The sequence below is a fragment of the Geotrypetes seraphini genome, chromosome 7 (genome assembly GCF_902459505.1).
Source record: "Geotrypetes seraphini chromosome 7, aGeoSer1.1, whole genome shotgun sequence".
NCBI classification, from domain to species: Eukaryota; Metazoa; Chordata; class Amphibia; order Gymnophiona; family Dermophiidae; genus Geotrypetes; species Geotrypetes seraphini.
The window spans coordinates 64,201,929-64,229,227 of NC_047090.1; the positions used below are offsets into that span (position 1 = coordinate 64,201,929).

At 42.0% G+C, this 27,299-nt stretch overlaps 1 protein-coding gene across 3 annotated transcripts in view; it reads left to right on the forward strand.

Moving 5' to 3' along the window:
* Positions 1 to 27,299, forward strand: part of TTLL1 (tubulin tyrosine ligase like 1) — a 155,178-nt gene that overhangs the window by 56,378 nt on the left and 71,501 nt on the right. For all 3 annotated transcript variants that reach the window (XM_033952517.1, XM_033952516.1, XM_033952518.1), the window contains 3 exons: positions 4,330 to 4,510; positions 20,091 to 20,225; positions 21,305 to 21,413. In XM_033952517.1, the coding sequence (XP_033808408.1) occupies positions 4,330 to 4,510; positions 20,091 to 20,225; positions 21,305 to 21,413 (425 nt within the window). The remainder of the gene's footprint in view (positions 1 to 4,329; positions 4,511 to 20,090; positions 20,226 to 21,304; positions 21,414 to 27,299) is intronic.

The following is a 27,299-nucleotide window of genomic DNA, read 5'->3' on the forward strand; positions in this document are numbered from 1 at the left end:
TCTCCTTCTATCCCCCTTCTTTCATCTCTCTTACTCCCTACCTGCTTCCTGCACCTACCTCCATGTGCCTTCTATAGATTGTGCTTGGTAGCGGTGATTCACATATGCTGTTCTGCTGATGACCCCAGAATTTTCTCTGTACTACCTCCTGCCCCTGAGGAAACAGGAAGTTACATCAGAGGGCACTACAAAGAAGATTATGGGCCAGCAGCAGGGCAGGGTATATAAATCACTGCTGCTGCTGGCAACCTCTAGAAATCAAGCAAGGGTAAACTCAGGCGATAAGGGTAAACTCAGGCGATAAGGGTGTTGAGAGAGAAAGTGGAAAATGCCAGATTGTGGGCAGGGGAAGTAGAGGGCGAGAAGGAGAGATGTTGGACTCAGGAGCAGAGGGAGAGATGTTAGACTCATGGAAGGGAGCAATGGAGAGATGTTGGATTTGGTAAGGTAAAAAGGAGGAAGGGAGAATTGCTAGACAATGGAGGAAAGGAGAGATGGGTTGGGAGAGAGAGATGCTTGGCTTGGGGTGGAATAGAGGGAGGGAGAGATGAGATGGAGGAGATGCTGGGGGTGAAGAAGAAGAGGCAGGAAGTCATCAGGTATTAAAGGGGGAGGGGAGGAGATGATGGGTTACAAGGGTGGAGCAAGGGATAGTGGTGGTGGAACTATGTGGGAGAGGTTTGTCAAGGAGAAAAGTAAGAAGAGGATAATGAGCACAGAGTATAGAAATGTGGTAAAAAGAAGTTGATGAATGATGCTTTTGTTTCAGTTGCTTTTTGGACCTATGATTACAAAAATCTGGCACTTTCAGAGATTAGACTTATCAAAAGATCTTTGTTGGTCCTTTAAAGAATGTTTTATTTATGGTGATAATATAATACCCCCTCAATATTGGAATGTATATTTTACTTTAGTGCTTTGCTGTTATAAAATATAGGCATAAGCAGGCTTAGTTGGAAATTTTACTTAAGCGCTCTTTCATAAAATTACTCCCAGTATAGCTATTAGAACTTTTATTTTATGCTTTCCCAATTTTGTTCTTGTTTCAGATGTGAGTAAAAAAAAAAAGGAATGACTTTGGGGCACATTTCAAAAGATAAAAATGGCATAAAGTGGCATTTAGACATTTTTTTTGCTAAAACATCCAAATCACTATTTTTAAAACCCATATTTTAGACATTTTTCTAGGCTGGTCATCCCTTATTCATCTAAATTCCAAGGGTGTGTGTTAAAGGTGCATTTTAGGTGGGTTAGGACTTGGACATTTTGCAGTGATAATAATCAAACATTTAACAAAACGTTTAAACATTTGGGGCTAGACCTGTTTTAAAAAATGAATAAGTCCCAAAAATATACTCAAACTGACCATGTGACCACTAGAGGGATTAAGGCATGACCCCCCTTACTTCCTCAGTGATTACCGACCCCCTCCCATCTTGTATGACAGCTTCAGCTGGGCACAAAGACACATCTGAGCAGAGCAGAGGAGCACTCTAGGGGGCTCATAATCGAAAGAGAAAAACGTCCAAAAACCGGCCTAAGTCGGCACTTGGATGAACATTTCTCAAAAATGTCCAAGCGCCGATAATAAAACCGGGTTTTGGACATATTTCTAAATGACCTAGGCCTTCATAGTGCCGCTCAATGTCCAAAGCTAAATGGGGCATTTCGGGAGGCGTGTCGAGGGCGGGAGTTGGGCGGGATGTGGGCCGGCTTGGACTTAGTCGTACAGCATGTATAACCGAAAGTTTAACAATAGAGCCTAGACGGAACTTGGATGTTGTGACTTAGACCATGTAAAACATGGTCTAAGTCACAAAATCCCACCTAAACTCACCAGATAAGCACTGAAAACACATTACCCAGACCCCCACACACTACCCCAGTGATCACCAACTCCCACCCACCCCCATAAAAATTTTATTCACAACTTTAAATTTCAGCCTCCTGACCAGGGCTGCCCAAGTCCGGTCCTCAAACATGCATGAGAGAGATTTGCATACCAAGAAGGCAGTACAGGCAAATCTCTCTCATGCATATTCATTGCGGATATCCAGAAAACGTGGCCTGCCAGTAGATCTCGCGGACCGGACTTGGGCAGCCCTGCTCCAGACCATCATCACCTGGCCGCTTGGCATAGGAAAGCCTAGTCGTCCAGCCCAGAGGCAGTTTAAGTCATCTTGGGGGTGGGTTAGAGAGGAGGACCCATGCCCATAAGCCCCTGTAATCACTGCATTGATACTGAAACATGTGCACTGCCCTATACACCCCCAAAATCCTTTTTTACTGACATATAAGTGGCTCCTGCAGCCATAAGGGCTATTGGGGTGGTAGATAAGTGGGTCTAGGGGATTCTGGAGGTGGTTTGGGGGGCTCACCGTCACCTATAAGGAAGCTGTAGTGAGGAGAAGCCATGGCACTCTTTTTGTGAAGTTCACAGCAGTACCCTGTAAGATACCCCACTATTTAGGTGGCATGTCTGGGTGTGCAGTCCATCACTTTGCAGACCCCTCCCACGTCCAACAGGGCTTGTTCTAGGCGTTTTGGACTTGGACGGATGGTTGGACGGAAATATGGTATAAAGATAGACGATTTAGTGGCTTGGACAATCAGATCGGCAGGACATATAATTAGACGATTTTCAAAACGAAAAAAAAGTTGGACGTATCTTTCAAAAATGTGTCTTAGGCTCTTTTTAACTTTGGATGACTTGCGAGATGGACGTAAACGAACTTAGACGTCCCTTTCGATTATGCCCCTCCACACCTTTTGGTAAAATAACAAAATATCAAAAAACCCATCCCGCCCACCCATCCCCATTCCCTCATTTCAATTATCTTATTAAGGGAAAATGTTTACTACTCATTACAAAAGTCTGTCAATGGTCCCCAAACATCTCAAAATTTACCAAAATATCCTCTCTGTGTGGCTAATGTTCTTTCCATTTTATAAAGATGACATACCACCAAAAACTGTAATTTAATCTGCTCTGATTTTTCCAATTGAATGTAATCTGTATGTTACGTCCCCAGGTGTAATCCCCGGAAGCACATTTCTTTTTACGTTTTCCTTGTAAATGTTTGATTCAGTTTGAATCAAATAAGTATCTTTTCTTTGATCCCAAACAATTAAAGGCTTTTCTTGAAAATAAGCGTAAAATACAGGGTTCAGACTTCGGGTCCGAGGGAAGAAACTGAAAAAAAGCAGTTTATGGGAAGAAAAAATGTATAACTAATGAGATGTCACTTATTTTCTATTGGGTAATTTGACTTGTCTTAATTTGTGCCTCTTTTTCTTTATGCTCTCTCTCCTATTAAGTTGAAGACTTATAGAGAAATCAGCTATGGCAATTTACCTGTTGTTAATTTATGTAAGGAATCATTATTATTATTTTGAGGTACCTCTTGTTGGAATAGCTATTTGATTTCTGTTTTTTAATGCATGTATATGCTGTATGTTCAATTAAAATTGAATTAAAAAAAAAAGACACCTGTGATATTGTGGTATACAGGTGAGTACAGTAAATTTTGGGTAGGTTTTGGAGGGCTCAGCTTACAAAATAAGCAGGTTATGGTGAGATGTGCATCTGGGACTTTTTAATGTGATGTTCACTGCAGTACCTTCTAGAGTGCCCCTCTGCTGAGCTATCTGTGGCCAGTTTGCTAAGAATGCTGGCTGCTTCTATGTCCCAATGGCTTGTTTGTGTGCATTTTTTTTGGATGTTTCTTTTTTTTTTTTTAATGGTCCTAAAAGATAGAAGCTCAAAAATGATTATTCTTATTTTTCCCAAGATAAGATATTTGATTAGAGGGGAAATGGGGGGGGGGTATTTTTTTAATCTTATAATATATCAATAGTTTCATTGTAATGGTACTTATATGTAATTCTGTGTTGGGAGGGGATGGGATGGGAAGGTTTTCTATTCAATAAGAATAGTTTAAATATTAGGTGTATTACATAATATTCAAAATATTATAGAATATTAATTTCTAATGAAATGTTGTATTTAAAGTGTTATATGAGAGTTAATCAAGTGTGTATTTATAAGTTCATATGATTTTATCTTCTACACTTGTTTTAATATGCAAAAAGGAATAAAGAATCAAAAACAAAAATGATCATTCTTGAAAACAAAAGATAAGACGTTTTGCAGTTTCAAAAATGGTCATTTTCTCTACAGGATTTTTGGACATGTTTCCCAAAACATCCAAACTTGGACTTAGCTGTCCTATCGAAAATGCCCCTCCACAGAATTTCACACAGAGCTGGTCAAGTACTTATGTTCTGACAGTGAGTTGCTGCTTACACAAATTTATTATTTTTACTTAGATTTTGTGCCGGTTACATTTTTGCTGCCTGCTGATTACAATCTGTTTGTCGAAGAATTCAGGAAGAATCCTTCTAGTACTTGGATTATGAAGCCCTGTGGAAAAGCTCAGGGAAAAGGGATTTTTCTCATCAATAAACTTTCTCAAATTAAAAAGTGGTCCAGAGATAGCAAAACATCTTCGTAAGTACAATATGGTTTGTATTTCAAAATGTGTTGTGTTTGAAATGGAGTAGCTGCCTAATTGTTAGTGCTGTGGCCTAAGAACCTGAGGAACTGATGCTGAGCAAATCACTTAACCCTCCAGTATCCCAGGTACAAAAACTTAGGCCCCCTTTTACTAAGCTGTGCAGCTGAGTACTGTATGGCAAATGCTCTGACACCCATTCAATTCCTATGGGCGTCAAAGTATATGCCGTGCTGTCCTGCACTGTCGGGCTTAGTAAAAGGAGGGGAAGGTTAGATTGGTAGCCCACTTGGGACAGAGAAAATACCTGCATATAATAAATGTAGACCACTTTGGTTGTACAGCAGAAATGCAGTATATCAATCTACTATCGAAGTACACTGCTCAGTACATCATAGGTTTTTCAAGGCTTTTTGTCCCCCTCGGAAAGGCTATGAGAAATAGACTTCCTATATGATAAAATAATTTCCAGTCATTTGAAACAATTATGTGTCAGAATGTATTAGTTAATATTCTCATGGTTTAATGGGACACCTCTATGAGAAGTCCAAAAAGGTGCCTATTTTGAGTTTATTTTGTAAAAGGACATTGGTGCATATGTGCCTTTATAAAATAGGCACCCAGAATCAGCCCTACTAGTACACTTATGCCAACACACATTTTCAGCTGCTCCATAAAAGGTGTAAATTTTTTTTAAAAATTCTTTATTCATTTTATTTTATTTTTTCCTTTTTATTTTTTATTTTCAAGTTTTACATAAAGTGTACAAAATGTTAAAATACAATTTATAAATACACAATATCACTTTTATATCTAATACATCATATTCTAAATAAATTTTTCACCCTCTCCCTCCCCCCACCCTTCTATTATTTTTTAATCATACATTACATATTATATATCATATTATAGTCTATTATGTAAAAATTATTTTCAATGCCCCCCCTCTATGTGTGTCACAAAAAAGATATTTAAAAGAAGAAAAGAAGAAGAAAAGTCCTACTATTTATTCATTGCAATATTTTGTCAATGGCCCCCATATTTTTATAAATTTAGTATATGTCCCTCTTTGTATTGCTATTGTTCTTTCCATTTTAAATATATGACATATTGTATTCCACCAAAATGTATAATTTAGGTTATTATAATTCTTCCAATTATTGGTTATATGTTGAATGGCAACCCCTGTCATTATTAATAAAAGCTTGTTATTTTCTGGTGAAATTTGATTTTTTTTCCTCATCATCATTCCAAATAATACTGTATCATATGATATTGCTATATGATTTTCCATCAATTTATTAATTTGTGGCCAAATTGAATTCCAAAAAGTTTTAATGTAGGGACAATGATACAGTAAGTGATCTAATGTCCCTGGTTCCAGATTACAGTGCCAGCATTTATTGGACTTAGAACTGTCTAATTTTTGCAAACGTGTAGGGGTCCAAAAAGCTCTATGTAATAAAAAGAACCAAGTTTGTCTCATAGATGCTGACACTGTACATCTCATTCTCCAAGACCAAATTTGTGGCCATTGAGATGCATTAATTTGATGCTTAATCTCAATGCTCCAAATATCTCTTAGACCATTTTTTGGTTTTTTATTCAAATATCCAGATATTAATTTATACCACAATGCGGCTTGATGTCCTAGGAAGTCTGCTTGAAAACATAAGAACTTTAAACTATATTGATTATTTAATGTTTTCCATTCAGGGAACCCAACCTGAATGGCCTTCTTCAATTGCAACCATTTAAAACTTTGTGTTTTACTAAGACCAAATCTATGTTGCAATTGTGAAAAATCCAGCAGTTTTCCTTCTGAAATAATGTCATCTAGAGATCTAATGCCTGCAATTATCCAGTTCTTCCAAAGGATTTGAGCTCCGCCAATTTTGATCTTGGAGTTTATCCATAGAGATTGATTAGTTGATTTGTTTATTGGGATAGGTGTTAATTTACTAATAAATCTCAACGTTTTCCAAGTATCCATTAATATTTTATTTTCTCTGTATCTTCTAGGCATGTTAATACTTGGAAGGTGAACTAAATTTAGGGGAAACATAAGGCGCCATTCCAAATATAACCAATCTGGTGCATTATCTATAAGTTCTGGGAGGATCCAATACATACCCTGAAGTAGAATATAGGCTTGATGGTACCTATAAAAATTTGGAAAATGTACCCCTCCCTCCTTAATTGATTTTTGCAAAGTTACTAAAGCTATTCTAGGTGTTCTACCAAGCCAAAGAAATTTCGTTAAAATGCTATTAATCTTTTTATAAAAGGACCCCTGAAAATAAATAGGTATCATACTCATTTGGTAGCAAACTACAGGCAAAATCATCATTTTAATAGTTTGAACTCTCCCCCACCAAGAAATATGTAAAGGGTTCCATTGCTCACACAACTCCGTAACTTTTTTTAATACAAATTTTTCATTTTCTTTTACGGTATCTTCAATTGTATTTTTAACTTGAATGCCAAGATATTTAAATCCTTCTTCCTTCCATATGAACGGAAAATCTTTAAATAGTCTTTTTACACAATGAACATTTAAGGGTATAATTTCAGATTTATTCCAATTAATTTTATAACCTGAAAATTTACCAAACTTATCAATTAATTCCAATAAAGAAGATAAGGTAGATTCTGGATTTTTCAAATAAAGCAAAATATCATCAGCATAAGCCGAAATTTTATATTCCATATCTGAATATGGAATACCCTGTATCTCCCCCGTTTGCTGTATTGCTAACAATAAGGGTTCTAATATAACATCAAATAACAAAGGAGATAAAGGACAACCCTGTCTAACTCCCCTCCGCAATTGAAATCCATCAGATATCATATTATTAATATTTAATCTTGCAATCGGGAAGCTATACAAAGTTTTTACCATTTGTATAAATCCAGAACCTATACCAAACCATTCTAAAGCTTGATACATAAAATTCCATTCTACCCTATCAAACGCTTTTTCTGCATCCAAGGAAACTGTAAAAGTCGGTTCATCTATTTTTTTTTATAAATTTAACATATGAAACAATAATCTAGAGTTATTGGAGGAATGTCTTTTAGCAACGAAACCCGTCTGATGCATATCTATAATATGTGGGAGAGCTTTGGCTAATCTCAAAGCCAAAATTTTCGCCAAAAGTTTATTATCCACATTTATTAAAGATATAGGCCTGTAGTTTGAAACCAAAGTAGGATCTTTATTTGGCTTAGGCAGAACAATTATTATTGATTCAGCCATAGTACCTTTAATATCACCTTTTATAAGTTGTGTTTGATATAAATTTAGTAAATGTGGGGAAAGGATATTTTGAAATGTTTTATAAAATTCTACTGTATAACCATCACCACCTGGAGCGGATCCAACTCTAAGAGATCTCAAAGCTGTTTCTAATTCTTTTAATGATATAGGTTCATCTAAACTCCGTTTTATATGATCAGGAACTTTAGGTCCATTAATTAAATCTAAAAAATTTTTACCATCTTTTTGTCTCTCCAAATAAGGTTCGGAAGAATACAGGTCTTTATAAAATTTTAGAAATTGTTTTAAAATTATATCTGTTTGATTTGTTATTGTACCATTATCATCTTTTATCCCATTAACATTAGTTTTCCTTTTTTTTGCTTTAAGATAATTTGCCAATAATCTCCCCGCCTTATTAGAATTTCCATAATACACTGCTTGTTTGGAAAACAAATCTCTTCTTATCATTTTTGATGATAATTCATTATATTTACCTTTTGCTTTCAAAAGAGCTTGCAATATCTCATTTTCCCATTTGTTTATCAATTTAGCTTCTAATATTTTGATTTCTTTTTCTAATTCTATATATTGAATTTTATTCTGTTTCTTAATAAAAGCTGAATATGATATAATATTACCCCTCATAGTTGCTTTAAATGCATCCCATACATTCTCAATAGATGTATCCTCCACTAAGTTCATTTGAAAGAAATCATTAATTTGTGTTTTAAAATTTTCCAAAAATTTATCATCCACAAGCAGTGCATTATCAAATCTCCAAAGAGGTCTACCCTTTTCCAATTTATCCAATTGTAATTCTATCCATATTCCCGCATGATCCGAAATAATAATAGGATCTATGGAAGCTTTAATCACCTGTTGCACTTCATTTGTTGAAACAAAAATATAATCTATTCTTGAAAATGATTTATGAACCATTTTAAAAAAACTTACAATAAAAGTGCGTCAGCATATAAAAACATTTTAAACTCAGATACAACACTGAATATTCTGCAAAAATCCAGTTCAGAATTTATCTCCCCCCTCCCCTCTAATCAATAACAATCTTTAAACACAGAAAACATATAATAATCCCCATCCCCACATTCCTTACATTTATACAAAGACCAAAATCTACCCCCTCCCCCCACCTTGGACATGCATAGTTAAGGGGAAAAATAATATTCATTCATTACAATAATTTGTTTATGGCTCCCAAATATCCTGACATTTTCTAAAATTCCCCTGCTGTGTGGCTATTACCCTTTCCATTATATATATGTGACAAAAACTATAATTCAGTCTACCCCAATTTTTCCAATTATTCGTAATCTGTTGTATGGCAACCCCTGTCATAATAAGTAGAAGCTTATTATTGTTAGAGAATATTTGGCTATTAGCCCTCATTGAAATTGATTGTGTGTACTTTACACATTTAACCACATAGAGTAGACTCTCTGTTGAACTCAATTAACCAGAACTCCCAAGCAACCAGAAAAAAAATCTAAGAAATACTGTAATACTTTAAATAAAAATGAAAATAAAATCAATTTCTGGCAGAAATTTAAGTATAAACTTGGCACGCCACACTTGAGTACGCCCACGCATTGCCTATCACATGTCCGGTAGTTTGTCTGGAACAGTTTATGCTAGGTTTGGTTTAACTTTCATTTCAAAAGGTTAGCTTCAAACACTTTTCGTTTTGAAAGGCTAGCTCTGGATATTCTTTATAGTTCATCTGAGGCATTAGGTACCACACTTTTTGTGTTAACAAATTTGGGACCCCTGAGGATCATTAGTCGAAACACAGACTGTGTAGGGTCCGAGTCTCACTTTTGTGATCCTGTACCATCAGCGACACATTCTGCACCTAATTAATCCTGAGGTTGCTTCAAATTGACTTTGAATAAATCATTTTTTTCCTGAAAATCTAGAGACTTGTGTTCTTCTTTGTGTTATTTCCAATTTCATCTTTGGAACACTGGTCCTTTTTTTGCTTGTGCTTACAGTTTATGCTATGGCATAGTATGGGGCATAATATTAGTTAGGCCTATTTTTAATAGTAACTCTCAAGCAACCAGAAACTACATTTATCCGGCATCTACCAATCACCATGGGTGTCGATTAACTGAGAGTCTACTGTATTTTCTAAAATATGTATATACATTCCAACACAGCTCATGCACAAAACTACGCCCCCAGGAATATCTACATATACAGTACAGATGTGTGAAGGATCACTGCTTAGTTTTTCACAATTGCAACATAAATTTGGATTAAATAAAACACAATATTTTAAATGGATGCAATTGAAGCAGGCCATTCAGGCAGGGTTCCCTGAATGGAAAGATCTTAATACTCAATATAGTCTGCAGGTTCTATGTTTCCAGGCGGATTTTTTGGGTCACTAAGCCGCAAAATGGTATAAATTGTTATATGGATTTTTAAATAAAAAAAAGAAAACTGGACTTAGGGATATTTGGAGTATTGAGATTGGACAGACAATTTCTGCTTCTCAATGGCCACGATTTTGGTCCTGGAGATTAAGGTCTACAAGGTCAGCATCTATGAGTCAAACATGGATGTTTTTGTTACATAGAGTATTATGGACCCCTACGCGCCTACAAAAGATAGATAGTACTAGATCCAATAGATGCTGGCATTGTAGAATAGAGGTTGGGATGTTAGATCATTTAATTTTTTTCTGTCCCTGTGGAAATTAATTTTTTTCTGTGCCTTTTGGAAATTAATTTGGCCCCAAATTAATAAATTACTAGAAAATCATGTAGGACTTTCATATGATACCATATTATTTGGTACTGCAATGAGAACTCAGAGTCCGATTTCAGCAAATAATAACAAATTACTATTAATATTGACAGGGGTCGCCATGCAACAAATTACTCAAAATTGGAGGGATTATACCAAATTAAATTATACATTCTGGTGGAACTCTGTCTGTCATATATACAATATGGAAAAAGTGTTAGCGTTACAACAAGGGAATCTTCACAATTTCAAGAAAATTTGTGAACCATTGACTAATTATTCTAATGATCAGATTTCTTAGCACATTAGAAGTAGGTATATAGGGATGGGTTGGGATTTGTATATTTTTTGGAAATAGGAATTGGAAAAAAGGGGAGGGTTTTATCACTTATGACATGATGTATTGATTGTAGTTACAAATTTCATGTAATAATTAATTATAATATGTATAACTCAATTGCTGTAAGAATGAAAAATTAATAAATAAAATAAAAAAAAAAGTACAGATGTGCCTCTTATTGCCACACATACTTAGAAAACAAACTGACAAGCAGCCCACCAATTCCAAAAAGAAAGAAGTCATGCTTTATTGAATATAAAATATAAAAGTATACTCGACACTGCCGTGTTTCACCCAGCAAGGGCAGCTTTAGGAGCAAAACATTACCTTATGGTGTAGACCAGGGGTGCCTACACTTTTTTGGCTTGCGAGCTACTTTTAAAATGACCAAGTCAAAATGATCTACCAACAATAAAATTTTTAAAAACACAAAGCACACTGTATGCAGAGAAAATGTTAATTATCATTTGTATTTGGGTTTTTATCAGAGGTCAAGGCAGATGACTTTAAAATATGGAAAAGATTGAGGGAGGGTGGGAGTATGAATGATAATAATTGATAATTGTTAATTATTAGTATATGGGAGGGAGGGGTGGGATTCTTTTATATTTATGTATTTGGAAGATTACAAATAAGATTGTCAAGTGATTAATTAATATATTTCTGATGGATTATTGTACACTTGTTGTAATTTTTGAAAACGAATAAAGATTTATTAAAAAAAAAAAAAAAATGCAATGTCACCTCAGTAACAACTATACAAAAATAGACAAATATACCGCCTCCCCTTTTACTAAACCACAATAGTAGTTTTTAGTGCAGGAAACTGCACTGAATGCCCTGCGCTGCTCTCAATGCTCATAGGCTCTCTGAGCTAAAAACTGCTATTGCGGTTTAGTAAAAGGGGGCCATAGTGCAAAATATAGACAGCAGATATAAATTCTCAAAATGGACACATTTTGATCACTAAATTAAAAATAAAATCATTTTTCTTACCTTTTTGTTTGGTGATTTCATGAGTCTCTGGTTGCACTTTCTTCTGTAAAGCCAATATTTCTTTCTTTCTCTCTCCTGCCCCCCTCTTTATTTCTGCCATTCTTTCTCTCTACCCCTGCCCCCCTCTTTCGTTCTGCCTTTCTTTCTCTCTCTCCCTAGCCCCCCTCTTTATTTTTGCTTTTATTTTTCTCTCTCCCTGCCCCCCCAAGCCATCGTGCCGATTTCTCCACTTCCCCCATTCTTTCCCTACCTCCACCCCAAGCCACCAACGCGATTTCTCCCTGCTGCTTCCCCGAGCCAGGCCTGGCGTGTACAAGCACCGGGCCCACAAGACTTCACCTCCAACGTCAATTCTAACGTCGGGGAGGAAGTTCTGGGCTAGCCAGGCAGTGATTGACTGGCCCGGAACTTCCTCTCTGACATCAGAATTGACATCAGAGGTGAAGTTTTGTAAGTCCGGCGCTTGTATGCGCCAGGCCTGGCTAGTGGAAGCAGCAGGGAGAAAAACATTGCAAAGGCAACACGATTGACTCGCGTTGTCTTTGCGATCTTCTGATCGACCATTTGGGCACCCCTGGTGTAGACCTTTCACTTTACAATACAGGACCTCCAGACTCCAGTGGGATTGCCAGACAGTGACCTTCCTAGAGTCTGGAGGTCCTGTATTGTCCTTGCCAGGCAAAACATGATCCTGTCAGGCACATTTCTTAATTTTATATTCAGTAAAGTATCTTGTTCCTTCTACCACCAAGTCTGCTATACCATATACCTCCCAGATGAGATTATTGCGGAATCGACCGTCCTAGGCTTCAAGAGCAAACTAGATGCATATCTCCTTAAGAGAGGCATGTAAGGATATGGTGGACTATAAATTACGACAGGTGTACACCTGCCAGGGCCTCCGCGTGTGCGGATCGCCGGACTTGATGGACCGAAGGTCTGATCCGGAGATGGCATTTCTTATGTTCTTATGTTATGTTCTTATATATAAGTATATATAGCACAGTGTTTCTCAGTTCAGTCCTGGAGTACCCCCTTGCCAGTCAGGGTTTCAGGTTATCCACAATGAATAGGCATGAAAAAAATTTGCATATAATAGAGGCGGTGTATGCAAATCAAGTTTTTGTATATTCATTGTGGATATACTGAAAACCTGACTCTTAAGGAGGTACTCCAGGACTGAGCTGACTCTTAAGGAGGTAATGTTTTGCTCCTGAAGCTGCCCTTGCTGGGTGAAACACGGCAGTGTCGAGTATACTTTTATATTTTATATTCAATAAAGCATGACTTCTTTCTTTTTGGAATTGGTGGGCTGCTTGTCAGTTTGTTTTCTAAGTATGTGTGGCAATAAGAGGCACATCTGTACTGTACATGTAGATATTCCTGGGGGCGTAGTTTTGTGCATGAGCTATGTTGGAATGTATATACATATTTTAGAAAATACAATAGACTCTCAATTAACCGACACCCATGGTGATTGGTAGATGCCGGATAAATGTAGTTTCTGGTTGCTTGAGAGTTACTATTAAAAATAGGCCTAACTAATATTATCCCAGGACAAGCAGGCAGCATATTCTTAACACATGGGTGACGTCACCGACGGAGCCCTCGGTACGGACCTTTTTAACTAGAAGTTTCTAGTTGGCCGCACCGCGCGTGCGCGAGTGCCTTCCCGCCCGACGGAGGAGTGCGTGGTCCCCAGTTTCTTCGTTTCCGCGGAGCGAAGAAGACGCGTGTGTTTTTTCAACGGCCGTTGAAACCACTTTTTTGCCTTCCCGCTCGCGCTTTTTTCCTTATTTTTTCTTTCTTTACCTTCGGGTTTATTTTTTCTTTGATTTGCAAAAAAAAAAAAAAAAAAAAAACTTTGCTTTTTCCCTTTTTCTTTCGTTTTGCCCCGGCGGGGCCTGTTGCCAGTATACAGGCCTCGGGCTTCGATTTTGCGGAGGCTATCTTCCCCTTCATGCCCCCGCAGGTCGGTTTTAAGAAGTGCCAGCGGTGTGCACGCCCGATCTCCTTAACTGACCCACACAATTGGTGTTTGCAGTGTCTGGGTCCGGAGCATCGGGCGGATTCCTGCACCCGCTGTGCCACTCTTAAAAAGAGAACTCTCAAAAACCGAAGAATCCAACAAACTCTTCTCTTCGGTACCGAGTCGACGATGGACTCCTCACCTTCAACGGCGGTACCTCAAAAATCGGCACCGTCGACCTCGACACCGACCGACCCCGCATCGGCGCCGCTGGCGCCAGGTAAGCCGGCTAAGAAGCCTTCCTCTTCCCTCGAGCGCCCTCCGGCTACGGTGGCGACACCGTCCTTACCGGCATCGCACCGGTCCCGCAAACGCTCCGCCCCGATCTCGGTGAGTGCCTCGTCATCGGCCTCCTCATCGCCGGGGCGTGGAGCGGCATCTAAGGAACCGAAGAAAAAGAAAGCGGTTCCGATGCCACCCCTCGATGACCGTATCTCGGCCATCTTAAAGGCTCAACTCCAGGAGCAGTTGAAGAAACAACTTGAACAACTGTTGCCCACTATCCTGGCACCGCTCCTTCCGGTACCAGACCGGCCCGAGCCCCGTACCGAGCCCCCGGTGTCCACCCCTTCGGTACCGGTGAACACCTCCATGCCGATCCTCTCGGCCCAACAACTTCATAGCGATCCAGTGGTTCATTCTCAGGCCACATTGGATCCTCCTCGGCACCAGGCGGTACGGCACTCTTCTCGGGACCGAGATAGACGCCGGTCTTCCTCCCCTGGTACCGTTTCGGTGCGCTCTGGAAAGTCTTTGTCCAAGACTCGCCATACCGCGCCCTCCACCCCGGTGTCTCGACATGCACCAGAGGTCAGGGACCCTGACTTATGGGAGGACACTCCTCTCGGTACCGAGGAGGATCCCTCCTCATCTGATGAGGAACCATCGGCACCCGATGCCACCTCCAAACCAGAGCAGTCCTCTTTTTCTAAATTTCTGAGAGAAATGTCTGCTGCCCTGTCACTTCCTTTAGAATCTGACTCAAAAAAGTCTCAAGCCTTTCTAGAGGCCTTAGACTTTGAACAACCTCCTAAGGAGTTCCTTAAGCTTCCCGTGCATGACATCCTACGGGAAACGTTCTATAAAAACTTGGAGAATCCCCTCACGGTACCGGGAGCCCCCCGTAAACTGGACAACCTTTACCGTGTCATTCCTATTCCTGGATTCGACAAATCTCAATTGCCCCATGAGTCCCTTCTGGTGGAATCTACCTTAAAAAAGACTCAGGGCTCCAGTGTCTATGCCTCTACCCCTCCTGGCAGAGAAGGTAAGACCATGGACAAGTTTGGCAAGAGGCTTTACCAGAATGCCATGCTTGCCAACAGGGCAAACAACTACTCCTTCCATTTTTCTTTCTATCTGAAACATTTGGTCCAACAACTATCTGCCCTCCAGAAGTACCTTCCTGAGCGCAAGGTCCCGTTATTCCAACAACACATCTCTGGTCTTCTCCAGATGCGAAAGTATATGGTCCGCTCAATCTACGACTCCTTCGAGCTCACCTCTCGGGCCTCGGCCATGGCCGTAGCCATGCGTCGATTAGCCTGGCTCAGAGTCTCCGACCTGGACATCAACCACCAGGATCGTTTGGCCAACGCCCCCTGTCTCGGGGATGAACTCTTTGGAGAGTCACTGGATTCCACCACCCAGAAACTCTCGGCCCATGAGACCAGGTGGGACACCCTAATCAAGCCGAAAAAGAAGACTCCGCCTGCTCGACCCTATCGGCCTCAATCATCTTACCAGCGGAGGTTCTCAGCCAGGCCACTCAATCCGCCTCCTCAACAATCTCGGCGACCCCGCCAACAGCAGCACCATGCCCAGGCTCGATCTCAGGCCACTCAACCCTCTAAGCCTTCTCAGCCTGCTAAACAATCTCAGCCCTTTTGACTCTTCTCTCCAGGGCATAGCCAGTCATCCACCCTCGCTGCCTCTTCCACAGCCTATAGGGGGTCGTCTCACCATTTTCTCAAGCCGTTGGGAAGTCATCACGTCAGACCAGTGGGTCCTCAACATCATCCGCCACGGCTACTCTCTCAACTTCCAGACTCTTCCACCGGACAACCTTCCCGTAGAGTCTGCTTCTCACTCCTCTCAAACCCCCCTCCTCCTGAGGGAGGTTCAATCCCTCCTCCTTCTCAATGCCATCGAAGAAGTACCTCCAGATCAAAGGGGTCAGGGATTCTACTCCCGCTACTTCCTTGTACCCAAAAAGACGGGAGACCTTCGTCCCATTCTCGATCTCAGGGACCTCAACAAGTGTCTAGTCAAGGAAAAGTTCAGGATGCTCTCCCTTGCCACACTTTACCCTCTTCTTTCTCAACACGACTGGCTATGTTCCCTGGACCTCAAAGAGGCCTACACTCACATCTCCATCCATCAGAACTCTCGCCGCTACCTGCGGTTCCAGGTACTACACCACCACTACCAGTACAAAGTACTACCATTTGGCCTCGCTTCCTCCCCCAGAGTCTTCACCAAATGCCTGATAGTGGTGGCGGCCTTCCTCAGGTCTCACAACCTCCAGGTGTTCCCTTACTTGGACGATTGGTTGGTGAAAGCACCTTCATCTCAACTCGTGCTACAAGCTACTCATCACACCATCTCTCTCCTCCACCTCCTGGGGTTCGAGATCAACTACCCCAAGTCGCATCTGCTTCCCACCCAGCGACTTCAATTCATTGGAGCAGTCCTGGACACCACGCTGATGAGGGCCTTTCTCCCCTCAGATCGCAAGCAGACCCTGCTCCATCTCTGCCGTCAGGTACTCATGCATCCCTCCATTCCTGCCCGACAGATGATGGTCCTGCTGGGTCACATGGCCTCGACAGTGCATGTCCTTCCTCTGGCGCGACTCCACCTCAGGACACCTCAATGGACCCTCGCCAACCAATGGTCACAGACTACAGATCTTCTTTCTCATCCCATCTCTGTGACATCATCTCTTCAGCAATCTCTCCAATGGTGGTTGAACTCCTCAAATCTTTCCAGGGGTCTACTCTTTCATCTGCCCCCTCACTCTATGATCATCACCACCGATGCGTCCCCCTACGCATGGGGAGCTCACCTAGGCGACCTACGCACCCAGGGACTTTGGACCCCACAGGAGCGTCGTCATCACATAAATTTCCTGGAACTCAGAGCCATGTTCTACGCCCTCAAGGCTTTCCAACATCTTCTCTGCCCTCAAGTCCTCCTCCTGTGCACAGACAATCAAGTCGCCATTTACTACATAAACAAGCAGGGCGGCACCGGATCTCGCCCCCTTTGTTTGGAGGCTCTACGCATCTGGACCTGGGCCACGGACCGCAATCTCTTTCTCAGGGCGGTCTATATCCAGGGCGAACAGAACTCTCTGGCCGACAATCTCAGCCGCATCCTTCAACCTCACGAGTGGACGTTGGACCCTCCGACTCTGCTCTCCATCTTTGCTCGATGGGGCACTCCGCAGGTGGACCTCTTTGCAGCTCCTCACAACCATCAGCTGCCCCAATTCTGTTCCAGACTCTTCTCTCCTCACCGTCTGGCTCCGGATGCATTCCTGCTCGACTGGAGGGATCGGTTCCTCTATGCCTTCCCTCCACTTCCTCTGATGTTGCGGACCTTGTCCAAACTCCGCAAGGACAACGCCACCATGATTCTCATCGCCCCTCGGTGGCCTCGTCAACACTGGTTCTCCCTCCTGCTTCAACTCAGCTCCAGGGAGCCCATTCCTCTTCCTGTGTTTCCTACTCTGCTTACACAGCAGCATCAGTCTCTACTGCATCCCAATCTGTCTTCCCTCCACCTGACAGCTTGGTTTCTCTCGGGCTGACCTCTCCGGGGAATCTATCCCAACCGGTCCGCCTCATTTTGGACGCCTCCAGGAAACCGGCCACTCTCCAATGTTACCATCAGAAGTGGACCAGATTCTCCTCGTGGTGTCTCCGGCATCATCAAGAACCCACCTCTTTGGCGGTGGAACCTGTCTTGGAATATTTGCTCTCGCTGTCCAACGCTGGCCTCAAAACCACCTCCATCAGAGTCCACCTCAGTGCCATCACTGCGTTTCACGAGCCTATTCTCGGAAAACCCCTCACGGCTCACCCTCTGGTTTCCAGATTTATGAGAGGGCTCTTCAACATCAAACCGCCTCTCAAGCCTCCTCCTGTCGTCTGGGACCTGAATGTGGTTCTCTCAGCTCTCATGAAACCTCCGTTTGAGCCTCTTGCCACAACTTCCCTCAGGCTTCTTACCTGGAAGGTGCTTTTCCTAATTGCCATCACCTCTGCCAGGAGGGTTAGCGAACTGCATGCACTGGTTGCCGACCCACCTTTCACTGTTTTCCACCATGACAAGGTTGTTCTGCGTACCCACCCTAAATTCCTTCCCAAGGTGGTCTCAGCTTTTCACCTCAACCAGTCCATTGTGCTACCCGTCTTTTTCCCTAAGCCTCACTCGCATCCTGGGGAACAGGCGTTGCACACGCTGGATTGTAAGCGTGCCCTTGCTTACTATCTTGATCGTACCAGAGCTCACCGTACATCCCCTCAGCTCTTTTTGTCTTTCGACCCCAACCGTTTGGGTCATCCTGTCTCCAAACGGACACTTTCCAATTGGCTTGCTGCCTGTATTGCTTTTTGCTACGCTCGGGCCGGTCTCTCACTGGAAGGAACTGTCACGGCCCACAGAGTCCGAGCTATGGCTGCTTCTGTAGCTTTCCTCCGCTCCACGCCCATCGAGGAAATCTGCAAGGCGGCCACTTGGTCCTCAGTTCACACGTTCACTACTCACTACTGTCTGGATGCGTTCTCCAGACGGGATGGACACTTCGGCCAATCTGTGTTACAAAATTTATTTTCCTAATGGCCAACCATCCCACCTCCCTCTTTGTTAGCTTGGAGGTCACCCATGTGTTAAGAATATGCTGCCTGCTTGTCCTGGGATAAAGCACAGTTACTTACCGTAACAGGTGTTATCCAGGGACAGCAGGCAGATATTCTTACGTCCCACCCACCTCCCCGGGTTGGCTTCTTAGCTGGCTTATCCTAACTGGGGACCACGCACTCCTCCGTCGGGCGGGAAGGCACTCGCGCACGCGCGGTGCGGCCAACTAGAAACTTCTAGTTAAAAAGGTCCGTACCGAGGGCTCCGTCGGTGACGTCACCCATGTGTTAAGAATATCTGCCTGCTGTCCCTGGATAACACCTGTTACGGTAAGTAACTGTGCTTTATACCCCATACTATGCCATAGCATAAACAGTAAGCACAAGCAAAAAAAGGACCAGTGTTCCAAAGATGAAATCGGAAATAACACAAAGAAGAAACACTGTGCTATACATGCATATATCTCCACATAATTTTATAAAAGGCCTATTTCATTTATAAAAAGAAGCTTTACATGCAATAAAACATTTATACAATTGCCCACAAAATGTAAAGCTTGGGCTTTATATGCAGAAACATGTAAAATAAGCAGTGTGTATTGTGTATACGTTCTGTAAGGTAATTGTTAAAAGACACATATGCACATACTTATCCTTTTAATAATTGGTCTAACTTATGTGCATGCCTGACACATAATTTAGGCAACCTGAAGATCTATCATGTAATTGTGAACTGAAAGTTTTCAACCCATTCCATGCCTATGGAAAAAAAAATCTTTATTCAATAAAACCTTCACTGAGAAGTCTTTCACATAAACATTAGAAGATACCTCAGCTTGATCTATTAAGGTCTTTGATTTTGCCTCCATTGTATCTTACTTTTCATGATAACAGCATCCATATCTTTATTACAATTAGTGGATTATGACCTCTTACAAAACTAGATTAAAATTCCATGTCTTTATGTGTTTTCATAATGCACCATTTTTGCATGTAATCTACTTTTTACCTTGGACTTCAGATAAAGCCACTTATGATATTATTTATGGTATATTAATATGCCTTAGGTTAAGGAGCAAAGATTTTGCAAAATTTAGTTTCCATTATTACTATATACTGCTCAGTCCTCTGACTGCAACACCATTCAATGCCTATCAAAGGCCCAGTCATTGATAAAACCAGCTATTGTACTGATGTAGGGTTTTGATTAGATTACAAGCTGCTTTCAGTTTAACAGAGGTTTCTTCAAAGTGTTTAAAGTGTGATATTTCAAAAATTAACAATATAATTTTTAAATCTTAAAAATATCATTTAGGTTTGTGACTCAGTCTTCCAAAGAAGCCTATGTGATCTCTCTTTATATTGATAATCCATTACTAATTGGTGGGAAGAAATTTGACCTGCGATTGTACGTGTTGGTCTCAACATACCGTCCACTAAAGTGCTACATGTAAGTGCTACTTCTAAAGAATTTCTCATGCTAGAGGATATGGAATGTACCATTGTGGGTAAGCTAAGAGGAAAAGTTGTTCATGTGATTTGCAAAACAAGTCACCCCTGCAGCCTATAGAGAAGACTATCCATGGTTAGTAGATCCCATTCCAACAGGACTGAAAATAATTTGCTCCTCCATGTGCCATACTTAGGAGATACAGCGAAGGTACAAGCGCAGGGTCCTTATGATTACTGTATACCCTCCTTCTCTGGTGTTTGGAAAAGAAGTGTATACTAGTGGGAAAAAACAGTAACCACAAGGACTGTAAGTATGGGACAAGGAAATGGAGGACTACTAGTGGAGGCGATAGAAGCATAAGTGGGGAAAAACAGATAGGGGCTTGAGGATGGTGGTGTTACCAGGAGTCAAAGCTTAAAGTTGAAGCCTTCTAGGATCAATGACCAAATTAAAGTCCCCTCCCACAAGCACTGAACCCTTCTTTATCAGCAGTACCTTGGCCAATACCTCATCAAAGAAGGAACTCTGCTTAGAATTCGGGGCGTATAGATTCACCAAAGTAACCAATTCCCCATTTATCTGACCCAACCATATAACCCAGTTTCTCTGTATTGTTTTTTGTTATAAATAAACAATTACAAAGTTGAAGCCTTCACTGAGTAGAGGAAGAGAATGTGACCTGGAATGATTAACAGTTGAAGGAATAAGTTCACCAGATAGCAGGAGGGCCTACAAGGTGTCACTGGGAGCAGAGCCTATAGGCATACATTTAGACACACAAAATAAAGGGTGCAAATTCAATTTAATAAAATTTTTGAGCAAAATGTTTAAACATTGAAAAAATGAACTTTGTTCACATTAGGTAGTGTTGCAAGACAACATATGCAAATGTGCCACAGAATCCTTGCAGAACCTCAAAAATGTGCCATAGAATTTTCTAACTCTTGTATTCAGCTGGAAATAGGAAAACTTAATTAGTGTGTGCATGAATGTGGATATAATCTTGTGCTATTTTTATTTTTTTTTTTTACTTCAGTCATTGTTTACAAATACTACTTTTTTTTGTTTGTTTCTAGGTACAAACTTGGGTTTTGTCGCTTTTGCACAGTGAAATACACACCTAGTACAAGTGAATTAGATAATATGTTTGTACATCTTACCAATGTAGCCATTCAGAAACATGGGGTAAGTGTTGTAATACATAAATTATGCTCAAGACTTTTGCCCTTAATCTTTTTTTTTTAATTCTTTATTCATTTTATGTTTAACATCAAGTGCACAGAAAGTAAACAAATTGACTAATAAATCACTTGAAATTCCACAAACATTTTCAATAAATGAAATTTATCCCCTTCCCTACCATCATAATAATATTAAATAATACATATACCGTATTTTCGCGGATATAACGCGCGCGTTATACGCGTTTTTACGTACCGCGCATACCCTTCGCGCGTTATATGCCTGAGCACGGTATACAAAATTTTTTTTACATATTTCACACCCCGCCCGATGCCCGATTCATCATCCGGAAGGACGCTCGCACCCCCACCCCGAAGGACCGCCGACTCCCCGACAATATCGGGCCAGGAGGGAGCCCAAACCCTCCTGGCCACGGCGACCCCCTAACCCCACCCCGCACTACATTACGGGCAGGAGGGATCCCAGGCCCTCCTGCCCTCGACGCAAACCCCCCTCCCCCCCAACGACCGCCCCCCCCAAGAACCTCCGACCGCCCCCCCAGCCGACCCGCGATCCCCCTAGCGACCCCCACGACCCCCCCACCCCCCTTCCCCGTACCTTTGGTAGTTGGCCGGACAGACAGGAGCCAAACCCGCCTGTCCGGCAGGCAGCCAACGAAGGAATGAGGCCGGATTGGCCCATCCATCCTAAAGCTCCGCCTACTGGTGGGGCCTCAGGCGCGTGGGCCAATCAGAATAGGCCCTGGAGCCTTAGGTCCCACCTGGGGGCGCGGCCTGAGGCACATGGGCCCAACCCGACCATGTGCCTCAGGCCACGCCCCCAGGTGGGACCTAAGGCTCCAGGGCCTATTCTGATTGGCCCACGCGCCTTAGGCCCCACCAGTAGGCGGAGCTTTAGGATGGATGGGCCAATCCGGCCTCATTCCTTCGTTGGCTGCCTGCCGGACAGGTGGGTTTGGCTCCCGTCTGTCCGGCCAACTACCAAAGGTACGGGGAAGGGGGGTGGGGGGGTCGTGGGGGTCGCCAGGGGGATCGCGGGTCGGCTGGGGGGGCGGTCGGAGGTTCTTGGGGGGGGCGGTCGTTGGGGGGGAGGGGGGTTTGCGTCGAGGGCAGGAGGGCCTGGGATCCCTCCTGCCCGTAATGTAGTGCGGGGTGGGGTTAGGGGGTCGCCGTGGCCAGGAGGATTTGGGCTCCCTCCTGGCCCGATATTGTCGGGGAGTCGGCGGTCCTTCGGGGGGGGGGTGCGAGTGGTCCTGCCGAGGGGGGAGAAGAATCGGACGTCGAGGGGGGGCATCAGGCTTTCAGGATGGGGACAGACCTTCAAGGGGGGACAGGACTTCAAGGGGGGACAGGCAGACCTTCAAGGGGGACAGGCAGACCTTCAAGGGGGGACAGGACTTCAAGGGGGACAGGCAGACCTTCAAGGGGGACAGGCAGACCTTCAAGGGGGGACAGGACTTCAAGGGGGGACAGGACTTCAAGGGGGACAGGCAGACCGAAGGGAGTGAAAAAGCTATAAAATAAACCCACTAGCGTGTCAATGTGTTGAGAGGAAGAGGTGGTCTGGGAAATTCTGCTGAGAAAACTCCGGGTCGGGACAGCGCACGGAGAGGCGGGGCAGTGCACGGAAAGTCATGGCAGGTGAACGGAGAGTCGGGACAGCGCACGGAGAGGCGGGGCAGTGCACGGAAAGTCAGGGCGGGTGAACGGTGAGTCGGGGCAACCAGAGGAGAGTCGGGGAGGGCGAAAGGAGAGTCGGAGTGGCCAGAGGAGAGTCGGGGAGAGCGAAAGGAGAGTCGGGGTGGCCAGAGGAGAGTCGGGCAGCATGCGCGGTATACCCATGAGCGCTGTATACAAAAGTTTCCGTACATACAAGTGTGGTTTCTGCGCGCTATACCCATGTGCGCGTTTTACACGGGTGCGCGTTATATCCGCGAAAATACGGTAATATATATATTTTTTTTTAATATCTTTATTCATTTTAAAAAAATTACAAGTGTACAACAATCATTCAGAAAGACCTTAAATCATCACTTGACATTCTATTATTCCAAATAAATAATTATATAATATAATAAATTCTTCCATACCTTCATAACAAATATTGAAATCCAAACCCCCCCCTCCCCATTTTTTCATTTATGTTAATCAGGGGAAAATGATATCTATTCATTACAATAATTTATTAATGACCCCCATACATCCTTAAATTTATTAAAATATCCTTTTTGAATAGTAAATGTTCTTTCCATTTTATATATGTGACACACTGATCTCCACCAAAAACTATAATTCAGTCTATTCCAATTTTTCCAATTATGCGTTATTTGTTGAATGGCAACTCCTGTCAGAATCATTAAAAGTTTGTTATTATTGGAAGATATTTGGCTCTTGGCTCTCACAGACATGCCAAATAAAACTGTGTCATACGACAATGCCACATGATTCTCTAACAAACTATTTGGCCCCAAATCGACTTCCAAAAAAGCCATAATAAATGGACAATAAAACAATAGATGATCTAAAGTCCCCGCATCGAGATGACAATGCCAACATCTATTAGACTTAGAGCAATCCAATTTTTGTAAATGTGAGGCAAACGTGGTTTTTCCTGTTGCATAGAGCATTTTGCCCTTAATCTTTGCATTCAGAGAGATGAAATTATACTTTACTATACCCATGCTTGAGGAGAGAATAAGTTTGAATAAAACATGATAAACAAAACTTATATTATGGTGCTCATTTTCAAAGCACTTACACACGCAAATATCATGGTACTTTATGTCTCTAAGTGATTTGAAAATGAACCTCCAAACGTGTTTGCAACTCAATCTGGTAAGAGTTGGATTTTTTTTTCTTACTGACCAATTTTGAGCCATAGCAGTCAGCATTTTTTAACTGCTGAACACCATGGCTAAAAATATCTGGATATTAAGTGACGGTATCTGGGTAGTGGCTAGCGCTGAATAACTGAATAGGGCGGTCAGTTCTGCAATATTCATATACCTTTTTGCTGTTTTTATTTTAACTGGATTGTTATCCAGTTAGCAGACTGACTATTGCTACTAACCAGATAACTTATGACTCTACTTTTAGTCTTCCCCCCACCACCCCAGCACTATGTAAGTCCTCACACCAAAATATGGGCAGACTGAATATTGCTACTAACCAAATAACTTATGACTCTACTTTGTCTCCCCCTCCTACCACCCCAACACTAGGTAAGTCCTCACACCCAAATATGGGCACTAAAAAAATTTGGTCCCCACCTCTGTTCTATAGAGGATATTCCAGGATGAGTGCTGTTTATAGGATAGCATTTGGTGCCAAATTCCACACCCATCTTTGGATGCAAGGACTTATACCAACTGAAACCTGGACTAAATCCTGGCACGCAAGTTTGATGCACATCTGTAGTAGAGAATGACACGGTGACAAAATTCATCACCATTCCTGTCCCCGCGAATAACCGCGGGAAACCATCTTCATGTCATTCTTTAAAGAGAGAGGGAAGAATCAGAGTATGAATGTTCACAACCACTGACCCACAAGCTTTGCTTTGAAGAATGCTGGTGTAGAAGGACTGAGGTTGAAATAGACACTAGAAAATGACATGGGATCATTTCCCGCGGTTATCCGCGGGGACGGGGACGGTAATGAATTTTGTCACCATGTCATTCTCTAATCTGTAGCATTCGAAAATACTGCTTGTAATTTTCTAGAATGTCCCTGACCCATCCATAATCCCATCATGGGCATACCACCTATGCAGTTGTATGCATCTTATAACTGGGTATTTGAGTGTATTTCTACGCTGATCTACAGTTTCAGCCCCTTGCCTCTGTTGGAATGCGTTTTCATGCGGAACTTTAGGCACATAATTAACATCTTTTAGAGATCATTTATAGAGTTCCCCTGATCTTAAGAAGAATGGTTACATTTGAAAGCTAATCAAATAATACAGTAACCCCCTATTTTATCAAGCAGCGCAAGCTAAATGCCGAACCGCCCATAGGAATAGAATGGGTGGCTCGGCATTTAGTTTGCGCTGCTCAGGAACACAGCTTGATAAAATGGGGGTAAGTTAAACCAATAAAAAATGTATACTACTATTCTATAAAGGAAAACAGGTACTGTTTGCCTTTTGCCCTCATGGAGTTAATTTTATAACAGGGAACCTAGAAAACTTTTTAAAGTGTACCTATTTTCTACCTGTTTTAAAAGGCAAAAAATAAATACATTTTAATTACCTGAACACTAACTTCTGAAAACTTAAAAATTTATTTGAAAGGATGAATGTAAAAGTAGTAAGCCAATATATTGGGCTTATAAATTTATCATCACCATCTAATAAGGTTTAAGGTTTATTGCATTTGTACCTTTGTAAGAAACACCAAAATGGTATACTATAACAACAGTAGTAAGTCTGACTTCTGTGGTAAGCAAATTAATGAAAAAACTTTTAAAACTGAGAATGGTGACGTTTCTGGAATCCTGTGGATTACAGGACCGGAGACAACATGGATTCACTAGAGGTAGGTCTTGTCAGACAAATCTGATCAATTTCTTTGACTGGGAGACCAGAGAATTGGATAGAGGAAGTGTGCTAGAAGTAGTGTATTTAGATTTTAGCAAAGCCTTTGACAGTGTTCCAAACTGAGTGCCCTCGGGAAGGGCCCCAAAGTGATGGGCTAGGTCAGGAACTGGTTGAGTGTAAAACAACAGAGGGTAGTGATCAATGGAGATCGCTCTGAGGAAAGGGATGCTACCAGTGGTGTGCCTCAAGGTTCTGTTTTGGGCCTGTTCTTTTTAACATTTTTATAAGCAATATTGCTGAAGGGCTGTCAGGTAAGATTTACCTCTTTGTGGATGATACCAAAATCTGCAATAGAGTAGACACCCTGGATGGAGTGAATAACACGAAGAAAGACTTAGTGAAGCATGAAGAACGGTCTGAAATTTGGCAGCTAAAATTTAATGCTAAGAAATGCAAGGTAATGCATTTGGGCTGCAAAAACCCGAAGAAACGGTAAAGTTTAGGAGATGAAGAACTTATGTACATGACAGAAGAGCGGGACTTAGGTGTGATTGTATGTGATGATTTTAAGGTGGCCTAACAGGTTGAAAAGGTGACGGCAAAAGCTAGAAGGATGCTAAGGTGCATAGGGAGAGGTATGGCCAGTAGAAAAAAGGAGGTACCCTAGAAAAGGACTTGGGGGGGTAATAATGGACAAGACAATGAAGCCGTTGGCACAGTGCACAGCGGCCTCTAAGGCAAATAGAATGCTAGGTATTATCAAGAAAGGTATTACAACCAGAATGAAAGAAGTTATCCTGCCGTTTTATCGGGCGATGGTGCACCCACATCTGGAGTACTGCGTCCAATATTGGTCGCCGTACCTTAAGAAAGATATGGCAGTACTCGAGAGGGTCCAGAAAAGAGCGACACGATTGATAAAAGGTATGGAAATGGCGTCGGCTACTAAAATGGTGTGTGGTCTTCATGATAAGGTGTATGGTGACAGACTTAGAACATAAGGTGGAAAAAGAGAGGTATGATAGAGACATTTAAATACCTATGTGGCATAAATGCGTATGAGTTGAGTATCTTTCATTTGAAAGAAGTTCTTTGAATTAGAGGGCATAGGATGAAGTTAAGAGGTGATAGGCTTAGGAGGAATCTAAGAAAATACTTTTTTTTACAGAAAGGGTGGTAGATGCATGAAACAATATCCCGGAAGAAGTGGTGGAGACAGAAACTGTGTCTGAATTGAAGAAGGCTTGGGATCTCTTGGAGCAGTGTCCCACAAACTTTTCGAGCTGCGGCACACTAAAGGTAGTGGCCGCAGTTCGAGGCACCCAAAAGTGT